The sequence below is a fragment of the Jaculus jaculus genome, chromosome 6 (assembly GCF_020740685.1).
Source record: "Jaculus jaculus isolate mJacJac1 chromosome 6, mJacJac1.mat.Y.cur, whole genome shotgun sequence".
NCBI classification, from domain to species: Eukaryota; Metazoa; Chordata; class Mammalia; order Rodentia; family Dipodidae; genus Jaculus; species Jaculus jaculus.
The window spans coordinates 143545840-143565847 of record NC_059107.1 but is presented as its reverse complement, the minus strand read 5'-3'; the positions used below and the strand labels follow the sequence as shown (position 1 = coordinate 143565847).

The 20008-nt window shown below is 37.8% G+C and overlaps 1 protein-coding gene across 2 annotated transcripts in view; it reads right to left on the bottom strand.

The window, feature by feature from the left end:
* Gas2l3 (growth arrest specific 2 like 3) overlaps positions 1–20008 on the bottom strand; it is a 29419-nt gene that overhangs the window by 7885 nt on the left and 1526 nt on the right. Inside the window, exons 1-5 of one of the 2 annotated variants that reach the window (XM_045153375.1) lie at positions 14217–14342; positions 9156–9203; positions 6702–6870; positions 5801–5916; positions 2894–3035 (exon numbers count right to left, since the gene is read on the bottom strand). In XM_045153375.1, coding sequence (XP_045009310.1) covers positions 2894–3035; positions 5801–5916; positions 6702–6870; positions 9156–9179 — 451 coding nt within the window. In that variant the 5' untranslated portion in view covers positions 9180–9203; positions 14217–14342. Of the gene's footprint in view, positions 1–2893; positions 3036–5800; positions 5917–6701; positions 6871–9155; positions 9204–14216; positions 14343–20008 lie in introns of those variants that run through there. The other variant, XM_045153376.1, reaches the window with a different exon arrangement.

The window sequence follows — 20008 nt, the reverse complement described above, 5'->3', positions numbered from 1 at the left end:
ACATCAACCTTTGGCCTCCATGTACACACACATCCTCTTCCACATGCCCAAACACATGAACATACATACATACATGCACACACCACACATACACATTTAAAAAATCAAGACAGGGCTAGAGATATGGCTTAGCAGTTAACGGGCTTGCCTGCAAAGCTGAAGGACCAAGGTTAGATTCCCCAGGACCCATATAAGCCAGATGCACAAGGGACACATGCATTTGGAGTTCATTTGCAGTGTCTGGAGGCCCTGGTGTGATCATTCTCCCCTTTTCCCCTCTTCCTCTCTGCTCCTCTCCTCTTGTCTCCTTTCTATCTGCTTATTTCTCTATCTCTCTCTCAAATAAATAAAAATAAAAAAGAGTGTATTACTGGCATAAAGACATATATAACAATAGAAGTGGACATCCAGAAATAAATTCATACTTTTATATTCAATTATTTCAACAACACAATTTGATGAACAAAGAACTATCATTCAACAAATGGTACAGCAACAAATGGGTATCTACAAATAACCAATGGCTAGGTAATAGTTTTTAGTTATGACAAGAAGCACACCAAAAAAAAAGGAAATAGATACACTTCAAAATTTGAAACTTTTGTACAACTTACCAAGAAAATGAAGTCAAATAAAACAGAAGAAAATACGTGCAAATCAGATCTAATAAAGATTAAGTATCCAGGATATACACCAACTCTTTCAAGTCCACCAAAAAAAATAAATGAACCAACTTAAAAAATGAGAAAAGGTTTTCAATAGACATTTCACCAGATAGACAAGTGGTCAATAAGCAATTGAAAAGCTTCTGAATGTCATTAAGAAAATGCAAATCAAGGCCTGGGGAAATGGTTTAGCGGCTATGGCATTTCCCTGCGAAGCCTAAGGACCCGGGTTTGATTCCCCAGGACCCATGTGAACCAGATGGCACAAGGGGGCCCATGTGCCTGGAGTTCGTATGCAGTGGCTAGAGGCCCAGGTGTGCCCATTCTCTCTATCTGTCTCTTTTCTCTCTCATAAATAAATAAATTAAATATTTAAAAAAAAAAGAAAATGCAAATCAAAATCATAGTGAGGGCTGGCTTAGTGGTTAAGGCACTTGTCTGCAAAACCAAAGTTAAGCCAGATGCACAAGGTGGTGCACGTGTCTGAGTTTGTTTGCAGCAGCTGAAGACCCTGGCACATTCTCTCTCCCCCTCCCTCTTTCTCTCAAATAAAATAATTTTTAAAAAAATCACAATGAGATGGCACTTCACATCACCAGAATGGATATAAGAAAAGAAAGCAAACAAAAAACTGGCAACAACAAGTGCTAGCAAGGATGTGGAGAAATTGAAACAGATGATCATTGTTGGTGGAACCACTTTTGCAGCCACTCCAATACTGATGCTTTCTCAAAAGGACAAATAGAATTACCACATGATCCAGTAATTCCATTCCCAGGAATGTACCTGAGAGAATTAGGAACATACAAACATCCAACGTTTGCATATAATGTTATTTATAACAGTCAAAAGAGTGGAGACAATCCAAATGTCCATCAGGTGATTACTAGATTTTAAAATGTAGTTTATCTGCAAAATGGAATATTATTCACCCATAAAACATGAAATACTTGTTATGTGATACAAAACCAATGAGCCATTATGCCCAGACATAAAGGTCCACATAATAATCATAATAGATTATATCCAGAGTACATAAACCCACACAGAGAGAAAGAAGAGCACTGGCTGTAGTACATTAGAAAAGAGAGTACTTTGGACTATTTGTTGGTGGAGATAGTCCTCAGAGTTAGAAACCATAGGGAACTTCTGAATCCAAATCTCATAATGTGCAACTGTGTGATGAACTGCATACATCTGAGGCACACCAAACAAGTGGAAGTTTATCCTGGTGCAGAGTACGCACTAACAGGAAAGAATTTTAAAAATATAATGAAGCCAAAAAAAAGTCAGTTTACTTTTCATTATCACCACAAGCCAGAGAGTGTAGACAATGTAAGTGATAAAGCTCTGTCCACAAGGCAGGCACACCCACAGTTTCTCCCTGGGCGAGCAGCTCCTGTCACAGCCTTATGCAGTCTCTTGGGTGATACATACATATACATATATGTATGCATGCATCAAAACCATGGATAGATAGATATGACATACACACAGACACAGACACACACACACACACACACACACAAACGCACATCTCAAAATAGTCAGGCAGCTCTGCCATACTAGTGTCTGTACAAATGCTTTTGTTGAATTATAAAGGAAATAAGCAAACATTAATAGATTATGTCCCATTTAAGTAATCAAAATGGCAACTGTTGTTGAGGTAAATCTAAACACTATATAGATTTGGCTCTGTTATTTCTGTAATGACCTGGCTAAAGAGAAATTACTAGAATTCAGACTTGGTACTTAATAAAGTATTAGTCTGGAAATTTCTGGCACCTAACTCAATTAGCAAATAAGATATCTTTAGAGCATTCCAGATATATAAAATCTTTTACTTTGAAAAAATAAATATTTGATTATCTGACTCTGTTTCATATATAAAATATAAATTTTTCTGACAAACTGTGGTACTATATTTTGATTCACTTCTTGGAAAGAAAATGAGAGATTCAAAAATATCCCAATTAACATTTAAAACTCTTACACCAGGGCGGTTAAGCCTGTGAAGCCTAAGGACCCCCGTTCAAGGCTTGATTCCCCAGGTCCCACGTTAGCCTGATGCACAAGGGGGCACATGCATCTGGAGTTTGTTTGCAGTGGGTGGAGGCCCTGGCACGTCTATTCTCTCTCTATATCTGCCTATTTCTGTCTCTGTTGCTCTCAAATAAATAAACAAAAATTTAAAAAAAAATCTCTCTTACACCAGCAACAACACTCACCTAAGCCCTCGGACTCAAAGAGGTATGTTTCATCAACACCAACACGCCGACACCACTGGAGGAAGTTTGCAGTGTTGTCCCTGGCGAAGAACGAACCTGAAGCGGCATCCTTCTTACAAGGCACTTTTCTCACCGGGAAGTTCTAGAAAAAAAGATATAAGGGACAATAAAAAAAAAGATATTTTCACTAGGTGTTCATATCAGTATGACAAAGTAAATTTTCAATGTATAGAATGTAACTAAAAAGCACACAATTTTTGAGAAAAGTACAATCTTCAAAAGTATATATATTCAAGAAAAGATCCCAAGAAAAATAATCTAGTCAAAATTGGCAATAGGAGCAAGCTTCTCTAATATTATATTATTATTCCTCTTAAAATAACACAAGAATCTTAATTAAACTTAAAAATGGTAGTCTGGTAATTCCAAAGCACATCTTTATGGTATTCACACATAGTTCAACCTAAAAACAAAACTACTGCTATGCAAAAGGTGAGCAAACAGTCATTTTGCTCACTTTTCTACATGCAGATGCACAGGGGCAGTTCTGTTTCTCCTAAGGACACTATCAAATAAGGAAGTATCTGCTATTTTTAAAAATTATTTTATTAATTGATTTCTGAGAGTGAGATACAGAGAGAGAGAGAAAGAATGGGTGCACCAAGGCCTTTCAGCCACTATAAACAAACTCCATATGTGTGCACCCTCTTGTATGCATGTGTGACATTGCACACTTGTGCCCCTGCATCCGGCTACATGAGACCTGGAAATTTGAACATGTGTGCTTAGCTTCGCAGGCAAGTGCCTTAACCACTAAGCAATCTCTCCAGCCCGTATCAGTCTATTTTTAATTCAGTTTCTTTGCAAGTTTATGGTCTATGTTTTATAGAATCTTAAATTTTTAATGTCCCAGGAACATTTAGATAGCCCTGCTGAATCTGGGGCATGAAATAAGGGATTTATTTTGTTTTTACTTGGAAACGCAGGCCGTAAATATGATACCTTTACTGTAATCAGCACAGTAGTCTTTAGGGACCAGTACCCTTCAGTGCCTCTCTCCCTAGACACAAACACCATTACCAACTCCACACATATCCTTCCTACTGCTGTCATTTTCTAGAATTGAAATAGCCAAATATGTGATTAAATATAAAAATACAGATCTCCAAAAATAAATAAAATACAAAGATGATTAGTACCAACTGAAATCTGATATTTGAATAAAACTTACCTGCAAAATTATATACACAGATTTGCCTACAAAATATCACAAAAATACACTACAATGCAATTTGACTTATGTATGAATGTGCATGTATACTTGAGAGGTTGTAGGTATCTTTTGAGGTTAAAAAAAAAAAGATTTAGGGCTGAAGAGATTGCTTAGTGATTAATGCACTTGCTTGTGAAGCTCATGGACACAGGTTTAATTCCCTAGTACCCACGTAAGCCAGATGCACAAGGTGGCATGGAATACATTTACAATGGCTAGAGGCCCTAGCATGCCCCTTCTCCCTCTCTCTATATATCTATCTATCTATTTGCCTCTCTCTCAAATAAATAAATAGTATTTTTAAGTAACAGACTTAAATAATAACTTCTAATAAATATATAATATTTCAATATGCTTAGGTACCAACATTAATTTGTTTAATAATTTCTCTCTTGGTAAACAGATACTTTATAATTTTTTTTTGTTTGGTTTTTTTTAACTTTATAATTTTTTGTATCACCATTTCTGAGAATATATTATTTGCTAAGACAAACTCCTAGAAGTAAAGAATTTTATATGTCAAAGTCTGTGTTGCATTTTTAATAGGATGTGTGCATATGTGTGTGTATGTGTATAGACATAGAGATTGATATGAAGTGATATCACTTTACTTTGCCACTAAAAATATATGAGTGTCCAGGCTCCAACCACATGAAAATACCTACATTTGATAACAATGTAATCTATTTCAAATCATTAATTGAAAGTCATTAGAGGAAAATTATTTTAAACTGTTACTAAAAAAGTAGATAAATAAGCCGGGTGTGGTGACACACGTCTTTAATCCTCACAGTCTGGAGGCAGAGGTAGGAAGACTGCAGTGAGTTCAAGGCCACCCTGAGACTAGAGTGAATTCCAGGTCAGCCTGAGCTAGAGTGAGACCCTACTCAAAAAAAAAAAAAAAAAAAAAAAAAAAAAGTAGATAAATAAGTACTCATTTCATCAATATTTATAAATTTACCACCAGCAGATAAAGAATACAGATGAGGGGCTGGAGAGATGGCTTAGTGGTTAAGCGCTTACCTGTGAAGCCTAAGGACACTGGTTCGAGGCTAGATTCCCCAGGACCCACGTTAGCCAGATGCACAAAGGGGTGCTTGCGTCTGGAGTTCGTTTGCAGTGGCTGGAGGCCCTAGCACACCCATTCTCTCTCTTTCTGCCTCTCTCTCTCTCTCTCTCTCTGTCACTCTCAAATAAATAAATAAATAAATAAAAATTAAAAAAAAAAAAAAGAATACAGATGATAGCAGTAACAGTAGCAGCTGCTGCTGAGTGTGGAGAACTATCCCAAGCTCCTTTCTCATTCAACCTCACAGCAGTCCTATAAGGGAAGTACTACTGTGGTTCTTAAGAGGAGCTATCTCCTGTGGTAGGTATACCCAGCTCTTTTGTAGATACCATCTAGATGTCACCTCCATCAAAATGAGCACTCACAACTGGGAGTGTCTCCATGCTACACTGTTTGGGGTTTTTTTAGGTGCTCAAAAAATGTTAAATAAAATTTTCAAGGTCTCAAAGCCAGTTGTAGGATGGAAGTGTCCAACCTTGCAAAGACAACAGAAAGGGCCCATGAACAAGTCCATTTGTTTCAAGCTAAACGACCAGTGTGTTCACTCACTCAAGTACTCACTCACCCCTGGCTCATGAGAGCTGCACGCTTTCACCATATTCTGAAGGACACTGATCAGCTCACATAACAGCACTCCATTATCAAGCTCTTCCAATAATCTTTCTGCTTTAACTTCAATACCTAAAAACATATTTTAAAGTTAAAACCTGTCTAGAAATAGCAAATTTGAAATTAGTGGCTAAAGTTAAATAGAAACAGATTACAGCCGAAAAACTAGACAAACAGCAGATCACACTCCAAGTTTTCACTCTCAAACTAACACCAGATCAAACTGGTGATTGCTGGGTGTGTATTTACCTTATAAGAGCCAGAAATGATTGCCACACTGATCCTATTAATGGAAATCTTGGAAAGCTACATGGATTCTGGATTTAAATTGTTTTGTTTGTGTATTTTGGGAAGAAACTTCAGAGCATCAATCATATTCTCTCATATGTAAACAATGATGACAGACATTCTCTAACCTGACATTTCCTTTAGGTCTCACTTCCCTCTACCAATCATAGTCTCAGAAACAGTAATCATTTTTACCCATAGTTCACATTCCACTTATAATCCTATGTCCTAACAAGATTGGGGTAGATCAGTCAAAACTGAAATAAAATAAAATCAGACTTAACATATTTTTTAAATGATTTTAATACTGACAATAAAATGCTGATTGCTCAAAGTTACTAACCTGAAGTGATTAACTATCAAAATTCTAATAATTCAAGACCGAAAGTTGAGTATGAGTCAAAATATCTTCTCAACTAGAGAAAATGTAAGCTTGAAGAGACAAAGAACTTGAATATTCACACATTGTGTAACTGGCATCTGACAATCACTCTTGACAAAAATAAGGCTTTCAACAAATACTTGCTGAAGGAAAGGATACAAAATCAGGGTATCTTTGCCAGCCTTACCTAGTAAGCCAGATAACCAAATAGACAAATCTTCTTGCATGGGCAGCAGAGTGGCCTCATGCCTCACAGCTATCCACTCATCATACTGACAAACATCTGCCAATCCTGGTCCATGTCTGGGAGTCAGTGGACTCCGTGGACTCAGAGGTAGATCATCTCCAAACCAGACCTAGAGAGAACATTGCCAGTCAGCTGAAATGATATGACCTTTGCTAAAAGTCAGTATTAAGCTATGCGTACGCTATACATACATATCTATAAAACTGAAACATCCCTTACCGAAGCAAACTATTAGTTAAAATACTTGAAATACTTCCAACAACATTCAATACTGTAGTCAATATAAATGAATCCCTAAATAATAAATGGATGGTACTACTGTGCTAAGATAAAAAACAATAGTTTCCCTGCACTTGTAAGCCAAGGAAGTTTAATAGCAACTAAAGCTAATTCCCAACATGTTAGCTATAAAATTGGTTACTGATATCTGCCTTATAAGATATGTGTTTGCAACATCTAGGACTGGTCCTGACAGATTTAATAAATGTTGGATGAATGAATGCTTAAACAACATTGGTAAAGTTCTAATCATTGTAGTGTTATCTTTTAAAAAGTTTCTAAATAATTTGATCTAAAACAAGGGAGCAAACTATAACCCATAGGAAATTTGGTTTGTCATTTGATTTTTTTATGATGCACAACCAAAAATGAGCTTTATATTTTAAAATGGTTGCTATATAAGTGCCCATATAAAATCTCGGTCTTGACTATTAGCCAGATGCAAGATTTGGTGTTTGCCCTGTAGAGTTTTGGTCTTGCTTTGGTCTGGCCCTTCCTTGTTATGCCCCCATTCCTCCTTTTTGGAGTGGGAATGCTTACTCTGCGCTGGAAGTATATAACGTGCTTTTAATGTTACAGGAGCTCACAGTTAGGAGACTGCCTAAGTCTCAGAAGGATCTCTGTACTTACACTTTTGAACACAGCTGTTAAAGACTATGGGGACTTTTGAAGTTGGACTAAATACATTTTGCATTATGAGGTAGCCTTAAACCTACAGGAAAAGGGGGTGAAAGGTTAGGGTTTTCAAGTGCTGTATATCTGAGTGCCAAGTTGACAAGAGGTAAATCTGTGAAGGTTAATCTTTGATTGTCAATTTAAACAGATTTAGAATCACCATAAATTCCAGTTCCTGGGAACTTTGGGGTAGGCTGCCATGGGCTCCCAAGAACCACCCCCCCCTTACTTTTTAGTATGATGGATTCGTGTAGAAGAGAAGCATACCTTCCCAGCAAGGAAGTATGTGTATAAGCAGAATCACACTCGTGGTTGCTCTGACACACTTGAAATTGTCATCTCTAGGCTATCATCTACTGCTAACTTTGTAAGCCTTTTTTCTTGACAGAAAGAAAAGAAGGGCCTCTGTCTGTGTCAGCCCATTGACTCAAGCCATACTGCAAAACAAGAATCATATCCTTTCCTCACAGAAAAGGAAGTAGAGATGTAAGGGGCAAAATTAACTGGGCAGGCTCACAGAGAATGTGGAAAAACTAAACTCAGAACTCAGATCTGACTCTAAAGTTCTGACTTTCTAATGAACTTTATTATTAGCTGAATATATCTTTCCAGGCAGAGACAGCCAAGGTGACTTTTACCTTTCAGTTAATATACAATCATGTTCCATTTTTATCAACAGAAGAAAACAAGAGGATAGAAAAATAATATAGCAAACACCAACTCTGGAAATCACTTGAGCATCAGAAGATTGTGATTTAGCTCACTGCCCCCATCTGGACTCCTCCATAACAAAATAAACAAAAGCCCTACTCTCAACCTGTAACACCTACTCACGTACAGGCTTTATTTTACCAAAAGCTCTTTCAATTGCAAATGTGTTTTATGTCTCAATGAAAAGGAAACTAGGAAGTATTCCACTTCTTTTCCCAAGGTAGTATTAATAAGATGGGTCTACTGACCCTAAAATGATTTTTATTATTTCAAATATTCAATACCAGTTAGAATTAAAATCCTCAAGGAACTAGAAAGTAAAAACAGCATTCCTATTATTAAAATGTAATGTTTAAGCTGGGTGTAGTGGTGCACACCTTTAATCCCAGCGCTCAAGAGGCAGAGGTAGAGGGATCACTGTGAGTTTGAGGCCAGCCTGAGACCACAAAGTGAATTCTAGATCAGCCTGGGCTACAGACCTACCTTGAAAAAAAAATGTAATGTTTAAAAATTAATACCATAAAAACATTTTGTAATAATTTTAATGTTTTACTATAGATTATATTAATCCATACATTTAGATATGCCTTTTCCAAGATTTATATATGTGATAAATATATACATAAGTATACATGTACAAATTATATATAAAATTTATATAATATATAAAGTATAACATAGATAGATGATGATAAATAAATAGATAGCTATTCTAAAAAGAATACTTACTTGAATGGCAGGCTGCATGGCCATCTAAACTGAAATGAATCTGGCATTCTGGAAATAGAATAAGATGTTAACATTCCAACAATGACAGCATTCTGACTTTCCCAAGTCTCCACATTACAAGATTTAAGAATGTGCTTTTCTCTCTCTTCTTTTGTAGTCAGAACAGTCTGATTATAAAAGAACTCAACATTGCCCTCCTGACTTTTCACTTCACAGAGGCACTTCTTACTGAAAGAGAAACCCTGAGCTATTCTTCAACACACTGCTTTGGTACTATGTCACAATAATATCAGATCTGACAGTAAGACAGAATCAATGATGAAAATCTACCAGAATTTTAATTTCCCCAATAAAATAATATAAAAGTAATATAAACATAAAAACTGATATTGAAAGTCAAGGATCTTTCATCTGTCTCCATAATGATCATTTTTTATTCTTTTACAAGTCATGTGAGTCATATGAACTTGATAAATATACATGCTAACTATAAGCTTTTTCTGTTAGGCAACATAGTAATAAAGAGAACTGTCAATTTAACTGAAACAAAAGCACTCAATGCCTTTCTCTAGCAATTTGTTAGAAACAAACAAACAAAACAAAGCCATAGCAATTTTAGCCCCAATGCACTATTCTTGAATTCTATGAGGAAAGAAACACTTTAATTAATTAGGTGAATTCAATTATCGAATGTGTTTTCAGGGAGAAAATAAGTAAAGACCATAAAGACACTCAGAATAATATAGTCTATGCAAAAGCAAAAGATTACTCCTTGCTATAGTAGCACTGTAAGCTAGGTTACTTTTTATTAGAAACCACCACTAAAAGGTTTTAAGGGAAACATAAACCCATTTATAAGGCAAACATGCTATCAATTTCCAGGGAAATACTATCTTCTCCTCTGAGCTCTACCTAACACATCTCATGCACAGAACCAGCTATACATACCACTTTCCTGTCAGGAACACTTCTTTTGGTACCAAAGTTGAACCTGAACTAAACCCAACTGAAGAACCTAGTTCTGTATCACATTTTCTTTGTGGGAAGGCAAAAGACAACAGAGTGCCCTTTTTATCTTATTTTTCCTTCTCTCTGCCACAGCAAAAGGCCAAAGTACAAGTGAGCATTACTAATGAGCTGGTTATGCTTCCCACGAGCTAATTCAGTGGGGAATACATTTTCCTTTAGCATAAATAATCCTTTATCCCCAACAAAGACCCACAGTAAGAAGCTTCCAAGACCATTTTTTGAAAATTCAGTAAAGAAGCTGCTCCCATTAAAATGAAGTTCCACAGAGCTAGACAAGAGCTCTAACAGTTGGAACTGCCAGCCACACACAAAAGAAAGACTAAATTATAAGACGTGTGCAAATCAGGAACAACAACACATTCACAAAAGGGCTATCACAAGAATGTTTAGTCATTGCACTTTTTATGAAAAAAGTCAACAAAATTGGTTTTATGAAAGAAAGAACTTGTGTACAATATTCAATCAACTTGAGCTTTAGCAGAAGTTTTATTCAGAAGAAATAGTTTCAAATTGTCCTTGTGAAATAGAAAGCACTAATGTTTTATTTTATTCTTGTTTTGTTCAAGACAAGGTCTGACTTCAGCCAAGGCTGACCTGGAACTCACTCGGTAGCCCCAGGATGGCCTCAAACTCATCGTGATCCTTCTCCCTCAGAGTGGTGGTTTGATTCAGGTGTCCCCCATAAGCTTGGGAGTTCTGAATGCTAAGTTCCCAGCTGATAGAGATTTGAGAATTAATTCCTCCTAGAAGCAGTGTATTGTTGAGGGTGGGCATATAGGTATTATAGCTAGCTTCCCCTTGCCAGTGTTTGGCACACTCTCCTGCTGTTGGTCTGATGTTGGCCAAGAGGGCTATACACCCTCTGTTCATGCCATCATTTTCATTTGCCATCATGGGGCTTCCCCTCAAGTCTGTAAGCCAAAATAAACTTTTATTCCCACAGGCTGCTTTGGTCAGATATTTTCTGCCAGCAATGAATGCAAACCTGACTGCAACAGTGAAGTTGGTACCAGAAGTGGGGTTATTGCTTCTTGAAACCTGACTGTGTGACTTTTGGCCTTTTGGAGCAGATTTTCAAGAGGAATGTGGAAGGATTTGAAACCCTGGGATAAGAGATGCCTTGAAGTATTATAAGTAAAACTTGAAGGACTATTCTGGTCAGAGTTTAAAGACCTGAATACAGTAAGAACTGAGGACTGTGAGATTTGGTTTATGAGGGTGTCTGGACTGGGCTAGAAGCAGTTTGTGTGAGAGGCTTGCTGTTATGCCTGTGTCCTGAGAACTTGTACAGGGTTGCATATGTAGAAATAGACTGATTTCAGCAGAGGGATATGGTACAGAAAGAAATCTTTGGGCTGAAACTTCTGCTTGTTCAGCTGCAATGGTACGACAGATTACAACCATTGAGATTGGGCCAGCTGACCTACACTGGGACAACAGAAAGAATGAAAAGTCTTTTGAAGGAGCCTGAATGCTCACAGACTGTCCTGTTCTTCAAAGTCTACTTTTATTCCCCACTCCCCCCCCGCCCCCCCACTGGATTAACAAGTTGGTAGCCCATCTGGCATTATAGAGTATAAGAAATGCAGGAAAGAGAAGGTCACTGAATTTGCAACATGGTCTTGTGTTTTGGAAACAGTGAAGGGTAGTGTGAAGCTGGTTTGCCTGCATTGAAACCCAATGAACCCAGGAGGATGGACTGTGGGTTGCAGTGGAGACCCAGTGGAGATGGCACGGTCACAAGATGGCTGCTAAGGAGAGCTGCTGGCCCCAGATGAAGTTTTTCAGGACTGTGAGCAGCCTAGCTAGAGGGGTGGAATTGGAACTCCAGAAATTTGTCACTGGTTAGAATTAATGGACTTGGAGATTGTCACTGGCTAGAGTTGTTGGACTTGGAGTTACAGTGTGTGATGTATGCCCTGGTTGTTTAACATCTTGCATTGGTTGTATATTCTTTGCTATAACCAATGTTATCTTTTGCTGTTTGAATGTTTATTCTGTGCCATTATGGGCTTGGGGGGAGGGGATTTTTGGTATTGTGACTCTCAAACTATGGGAATGTTTGAACAACATTAGGATTGTAAAAACTATGGGGAGGGACTTTAAAAGTTGGACTAAATGCATTGAATTTTACATCATGGATGGTTATGATTATGGGGCCTAGGACAGAATGTGGTGGTTTGATTCAGGTATCCCCCATAAACTTAGGTGTTCAAAATTCTAGATTCCCAGTTGATGGAGATTTTAGAATTAACACCTCCTGGAAGTATATTGTTGGAGGGGGGCTTATTATAGCCAGTTTCCCCTTGCCAGTGTTTGGCACACTCTCCTGCTATTCTTGTCCATCTGATGTTGGCCAGGAGGGGATGTCCACCCTCTGCTTATGTCATTGCTTTCCCCTGCCATCATGGGGCTTCCCCTCAAGCCTATAAGCAGAAATAAACCTTTTTTCCCACAAGCTGCTCTTGGTCAAGTATTTTCTGCCAGCAATACAAACCTGATTGCAACACTCAGCCTCCTGGGTGTTGGGATTAAAGGTAAGTGCCACCATACCTGGCTTTAGAATGGACTTTTAAAATGACAAAAATATAACTTCTGAATTGCCTTTAAGTTTTTGAGCTGGGATATGTCTCAGTGGTTTAAAAGTTGCTTAACATGGACAAGGCCCTACATTAAATACCATATATAATCAATTTTAATAAAATAGTACTCACATAAATTGTAATATATTCTCATCCATGAAAAGATATTTTGAATGTATGTGTTAATAAAATTGGGCAGGTAATTTTGCTAAACTGTCAAGACTGTGTAAGTTAATCATCAATTACTCAATGAGTACTCACTATGTTCCAGATAAGGAGAGCCAGTTTTTTTTTTTTGTTTTTTTTTTGTTTTTTTTTTTTAATATAAACTGGGGATTCACCATTCTCCTTCCATGTCCCAGGCATTTAATCCTGATGGTGACTTCTTGGTGAGCTACAGCCCCTGGTTCACATCACAACCACATCTCTTTCTCTTCATTCATTCTAGTGCCTATTTTCCTCATTTCAGCTTTCCCTAAAATTTTCAGCCTTAATTTTTCATATACATCAATTACACTGAGCCACTTCATTTAACACTTCATTTCTGGAGCTGTAACTTAATTAGCAATTTTCTTGCCTTATTTGGCTCTCTAGTCCTTCTGCCTTTCTGGAGATGCTGATTTCCATTCTTTACCAACCTAAAGAATTAAAATTTTCCCCCCTTTAAAGAAAAACAGAAAGAACTCCCAAACTTTACCTTAACCCTGTGAGAATCTTATCACAAAACAACCCTAGGCAAAGCTCATACAGTAAAACTACTATCTACTACACTTCCCAACATAGGAAAATGTTAAAAACACAGGGTTTGTCTACCCACCTGAAAGTCTGCCAGGACTTGGGTGGAAGCCAATCATCCCAAAAGTCATCAGTTAAGAGTCTCTCATGATTATTTTCAGGAAAGGTCTTCACTACCAACTGACCTCAGATCATGGAAGAGAAAGCCAAAGTGTGGAACTGAGCTTCCTGGGGCTGAAGGCTTTGGCACCCAGCACACTCTCATTCCTCTCCCACATAAGTAATATAGTGTTAAGAAGTCACTGTGTCATGACTTGATCCTGATACAAATCAGGGCTCCACTGTGAACAGTGATAGAGTGGTATACAAACAAAGAAATTTTCTTTAGAAAAAAAAATAACATTGCTACTGACCCACATGTCCACTCAGCCAAAATATGCCAAAGCTGCAGCCATGGTAAGAGGACAGGCATTTATATCATTCTGTACTCTACATGTGACTCAAAATGTTTTGCCATTTTTAATGTTTTATCTGGAGTAACAGTTGAAGAACACATCCTTCCTGATTTATGCAGAGATTTAGTCTTAAGCATTAAAATTCTGAACTAAATATTTCCTGATTGCTGAACAGAGAAAACAGACTTCCTTACACCAAATACTTGCACTACAGATCAAATATATTTTATAAAGTTTAAGTGCACACCAATTTAACTCACCATAAAGTCAGTAGCGTTATGGCAGACAGCATCAGACACATCTGGTTTTAATTCCCACTCCAGCATATACTAGATCTATGACCACCTCAATGTGTACATCAGAAAAATGGGCTATCACCACCACCTTCTGATGGCTGCTGAAAAATAAGACGAGATGTTACATATAAAATGCCTGACATGTGGCAGCACCAGACAGATGATACTATAAATTCTAGGATGAGACATAATTATAGTTTATTTAATACAATTTATCAAATTAAAAAGATAAAACAAGGCTGATAAAAATCAGACATCATTAAACATAATCTGAAAAGTTTCTTTTACTGACAAAAATAAATATGGTTATAAACAAAAGTAAGAGCTTTGTCCATCCCAAAAGGTAACAGGGTCTACTTATTCAGGGCCAGATACATAGGCCTGCACTGGAAGTGTTAATCTTTCTTTCCATGTCAGGAAAGGTTATGTATTACATTGAATGATATATTCTTGGTTGGCTTTACCCTTCTCAAATAAACTGTACTTTAGTGTTGAAAAAAAAAGTAAGAGCTTTAAAATATAATAAGCATAATAATAAACACCATAATTTGATGTCTGAATTTGAAACTTAAATTCTCTTTACCAGAACAAGTCTTCATGAATTACTATTTTACACATAAGATTTTTCCTCTATTCAGCCTTATTTCGGCTCCTATCACGATTGAGAATAGGCTACATACATACATCCTTTTTTATAGGGCTGTACTCATTCATATATTCAACAAATATTTATTCATACCCTATGCTGAACAAAGCACTAAGAGAAACAGTGTAATCACAATAGCCCTGCTGTGTCCTTACAGAGTTAACAACAGTAAAGAAGAGTGAAAAGAGAAAATATTACAAATACACACTTAATGTTAAATCATGGTAATTGTTTTGGAGAAAAAAAAGAGTTCTTCAAGAGAAAAACAGCAAAGACCTAGTTTAAACTTAAGCTGAATGAAATCATTGTGCTGGAAGAAAAGCATGAATCTGAAGAATAGCAAGAGTTTAGCTAAGACAGGAAGAAGAGTTCTATGCACAGAAAACACATTTTGCCAAGACTGTGAACAGAAAAGTGTGATGCATTCCAAGAATAGAGAGATCTTGGAGAACATGTGGCTAAGCACAAAGTTAGAGGAGTAAGCAGGGCAGTTGCTTCATCACACAAATCAATATTGAGAAAATTAGATTTTACTCTAAATGGAGAGGGAAACCACAAGAACTTTAATGAAGGGGTGGTGGCTGAGCTCACTCAGCTGTGGACAGAGAAATCCAGAAGTGAAATACTGCTAAGCTTAACAAAGAAAGGGGTAAGACATGAAGCAGGTGGACAAAGATATAGGAGTAAAAACCTAAGACAAAGGATGAGAAAAGAAGAAACAGGGGTGGGGGGACAATGAGATCAAAGCAACAGTGTCTACAGGAAGTGAGATGGAAGGCAGCCTGGGGGTGAAGAGCTCAGAATCCATGCAGCAGTTCACTGACACATGATTGTGACCAACCTGGAATCTGAAGGGGTCTCCATTGGACAGATGCAGATAGATTTGATGAATACCTCACTTGGCAGTTGGAATCAAAAGAACTTGATAGTAGTCAAATAGGTGGGCATGAGAGAGAGACTTAAGGGCAGAGTGAAAACAGAAGAGCAACTCCTAAGTTGAGGCTGGCAAAGACACCTTGGTAGCCTTCACTGGGGAGTGAGGATGAAGGAATCCAGATGAAGTGGGCTCACTGAGTAGACAGGTCAAGAGTGCTTTATTCTGGTTTTACTTAGCTTCAAGAATATCTAAAAACATTCAGGTAGAAATGTTAGGCAAGCACTTAGAAATACAACTAAGAAAATTCATGAAATAGAAGTTACCAGAAAATACTTGGGCAGTAAAACATTGGAAATGACACAATCATCTAATGAAATGGAAGAGGAAGGAATAGTGGTCTAATAACAAGACTGGTGAAAAGACATTTCATGAGGATTGAGCAAAGGAGAGAAGGAATGATCAGAGATACCTCATCCTCAATTACCCAAGATCTGTGAGTGGCTTAACCTATTTCTGATGACAGCTTTAGACCTTGGACTCAACTAGCATAAAGAAGAGGGGAGGGGAGGGGAGGGGAGGGGAGGGGAAGGGAGGGGAGGGGAGGGGAGGGGAGGGGAGGGGAGGGGAGGGGAGAAAAGAAAAACCAACAGCCAAGGAGGAAAGGAGAGAAAAAGAAAAAAACCAATAGAGAAGAGGAGAGGAGAGGAGAGGAGAGGAGAGGAGAGGAGAGGAGAGGAGAGGAGAGGAGAGGAGAGGAGAGGAGAGGAGAGGAGAGGAGAGGAGAGGAGAGGAGAGGAGAGGAGAGGAGAGGAGAGGAGAGGAGAGGAGAGAAAAACCAACAGCCAAGGAGGAAAGGAGAGAAAAAGAAAAAACCAATAGAGAAGAGAAGAGAAGAGAAGAGAAGAGAAGAGAAGAGAAGAGAAGAGAAGAGAAGAGAAGAGAAGAGAAGAGAAGAGAAGAGGAGAACCAATAGCATGTGGCACCTTGTGTAATTTTGGGTCATCCATGCACACTTCTTAGCCAAACATATGTTCTTTCAAGGCTGACAGAAAACATATTGCTAGAAAGATTCATCCAAGCCTGAATTTTAAGAAACAAATTTTTTGAGAGAAATGCTAAAATCCCTAGGGGAAAAAATGGTTATCTCCCTTCTCCAAGAGTTTGTCTTCTAGAAGAAATGTGACAGTAGAGTTTATGAAGCAGGTAGACAGTTGTCTGACAGAGAATTTTTTGTTTGTTTGTTTTTCGAGGTTGGGTCTCACTCTAGCCAAGGCTGAACTGGAATTCACTCTAGTCTCAAGGTAGCATTGAACTCACAGTGATCCTCCTACCTCTGCCTCCCAAGTGCTGGGATTAAAGGCATGAGTCACCACACCTGGTGAGAACTTTTTTTGATATTATTTATTGTCATCTGAATTGATACAGAATATGACTAAGACTGGTGTATAGGCAGAGGTTCCAAAAGAATAGAAAATGGATTAGCTCTGCCTAGGGGAAGAACTCAGACCAGTATGCTACTTAGGAATGCCTGTGGCTGCTCCCATGGATACTTATCACAATATAATCTCTACCAATCAGAATGGTAGGCTCCAAAGATGACCCATCTTAATTTCCAGAACCTGCACATATGTGTCCTCACAATGACCTTGCAAATAAGAAATTGTCCTAGTAGAGCATTTAATGTAATCACAAGAGTGCTTATAAGTTGGCTGTAGAAAGGCCAGTAATAGGAGGCAATGTGAATACAGAAGCAATGAGAGAGTGAGAGAGTGGGGGGGGGGGGGGACAAAGAGATCATGAGATCATAACGGGAAAGAGATTTAATAAAAAAGATTTAGGGTTCTAGACTACTAGCTATAAAGATGGGCAGAGCCAAGGAATGCAGGAGCACTGGAGACACTGGAAAAGTACTGTATTCCCTTCTAGAGGCTCCAGAAGGTACACAACCTTGCTGATACTTTTCTGAATTTTTTAAAGTATCTGGCTTTTTTTACATCCAAACTCCATGACAACAGACTTGTGCTGTTTTAAATCACTAAATTAGAATCTTGTCACTTGGGAGGCTGAGGCAGAAAGACCGAGTTCAAGAAGCCTAGCCAAGACTACCTAGCAAGAGTGGGTCAAGGGAGTGGAGGGGAGACAGAAGGGGAGGAAAGAAGGAAGAAAGGAACAAAGGGAGGGAGGGAAGGAAGATTCATTTCTGAGCTTAACTTTTTTCAGCAATCAATTTTATTTTGGAATCAAAAATATAAACTAGTCACAGGCTGGGATATTTGCCTGTCATACATGAAACCCTTGGTCTAGCTCCAGAATCACAGACACATACATATGTATGTGCATGTACATGAATGTGAATGTGTACATACATATATACACAGACAAGCCAAAGGAAAATAAAGATCATTATGTCATTATGTTTATCACCCTGCATATAGCCATTCACCACAGCTAATATATGTTTTTAAATTTTTTTATATTTTTTATGTTCTATTTGAAAGAGAGAGGGGAGGGAGAAAGAGGCAGATATATATATAGAGAGAGGGGGGGAGGGAGGCAAGGGGGGAGAGGGGAAGAGGGAGAGGGAGGGGGTCAAGGGAGGGAGGGAGGGAGGGAGGGAGGGAGAAAACAAGAGAAAACAGACCAGGGCCTCCAGACATGTGCCACCTTCTGCATCTGGCTTACTTGAGTCCTAGAACCTTTGGGTTTGTAGGCAAGCATTTTAGCCACTAAGCCATTTCTCCATCCCTAATATACTTTTTTACAAGTTTATACGGTACTGTAGAAAGCATGACTCCATTAGTCAGCACTTTAGCAATATCTATCATATGACTGATGGTATAATGCCACAAATATCTATGATGCCATCAGCAGCAAAGATAAAATTAGATTTAGCGTATCTGTTATATTATATTATAGTCTAGTTTTGTGAAAAGTTATAATTCATTTATCAAATATGTAGCAACTTTCTGTTAACCAAAATGCCCTACTGTGTAACAATATAATTTAATGAGAAGCTCACTGGATTTTTAGAAGAAGAAATACAACTATAATTACAGTTGGTATCTTATTAACATTACTTCTGAGACAACTCTTTGTGATAACTAAATTCTAACCAACTACAAGGAAACTAATTTTGAGGTAAACTAGCTAACGGACTCAAGATTCTTGTTCTCTCAAATCTAATGACTAGCACACATATCATTAGGTATGCAAATATAAACCTAATCAAAGTGTGGAAAACAAGTAACAATAAGAATAAAATTTACATGGACAGAAGAACAAGATAGCAAAATACAATGACAGTGTATATGTTAACTTTAACTCTTTACTTCAAAACATTATTGAACTGAAAATTTATTCTTTACATCCAAACTTAAATTAAGATACTATAAGATGGAGGAACAGAAGTCTGAAAAGGAGAAGCCTAGTTAGTAAAAACTAAGTGGGAAAGTATAAATTAGTAAGCATAACTTCTGGCCTAATTTCTACTTGCCATTAATTTGTATTTTTTTAACTAATATGTTTTTACATTCTCCTATCACACACTTTGATTTAACATCACAAGTTATTTGTCATATTTTATTGTTTGTTTATGACAGGGACTCCCTATGTAGCCCTGGCTGGCCTGGAACTCAGTACATAGACTATGATGGCCTCAAACTTGCAACGATCCTCTTGCCTCTGCCTCCTGATTATAGATGTGTGCAGTCACACCCAGTTTAAGAGGTGCTGGGGATGGAATTCAGGGCTTTGTGCATGTTAGGCAAGCACTCTACCAATTGAGCTACATGCCCAGCCCCTTATCATTTTTTAATTCATAATGTATTCAAAACAAATAACATGCATAGCAAAAAGAGAATCTGAACCTTACAAACAAGCCAGTATAGGGAAGTTGCTTAGTATCATGCAAAAGAAATGTGATGCAGAAAAGAGCCTATGTTGGAGTGAGGAACACTGAAATCTGGGTGGACTTCATTAAGTTCTTTCCCTTCTCTGAGCTTTGGTTTCCATGTGCACTAAATGACACCACCACCTAGATTACAGGATTACTCAGAAGTTTAATAATACAAGTGCAGCCCCTAGGACCCTATACCAGGCATATTCTTCATAATAATAAATGTTGGATAATTAGCAACAGAAGTGTTTACTATGTCCCAAACATAAATTTAAGTGATTGGCAGGCACTGATTTAATAATATCTTAATAATGATTATAGTAACTATCACCACTACC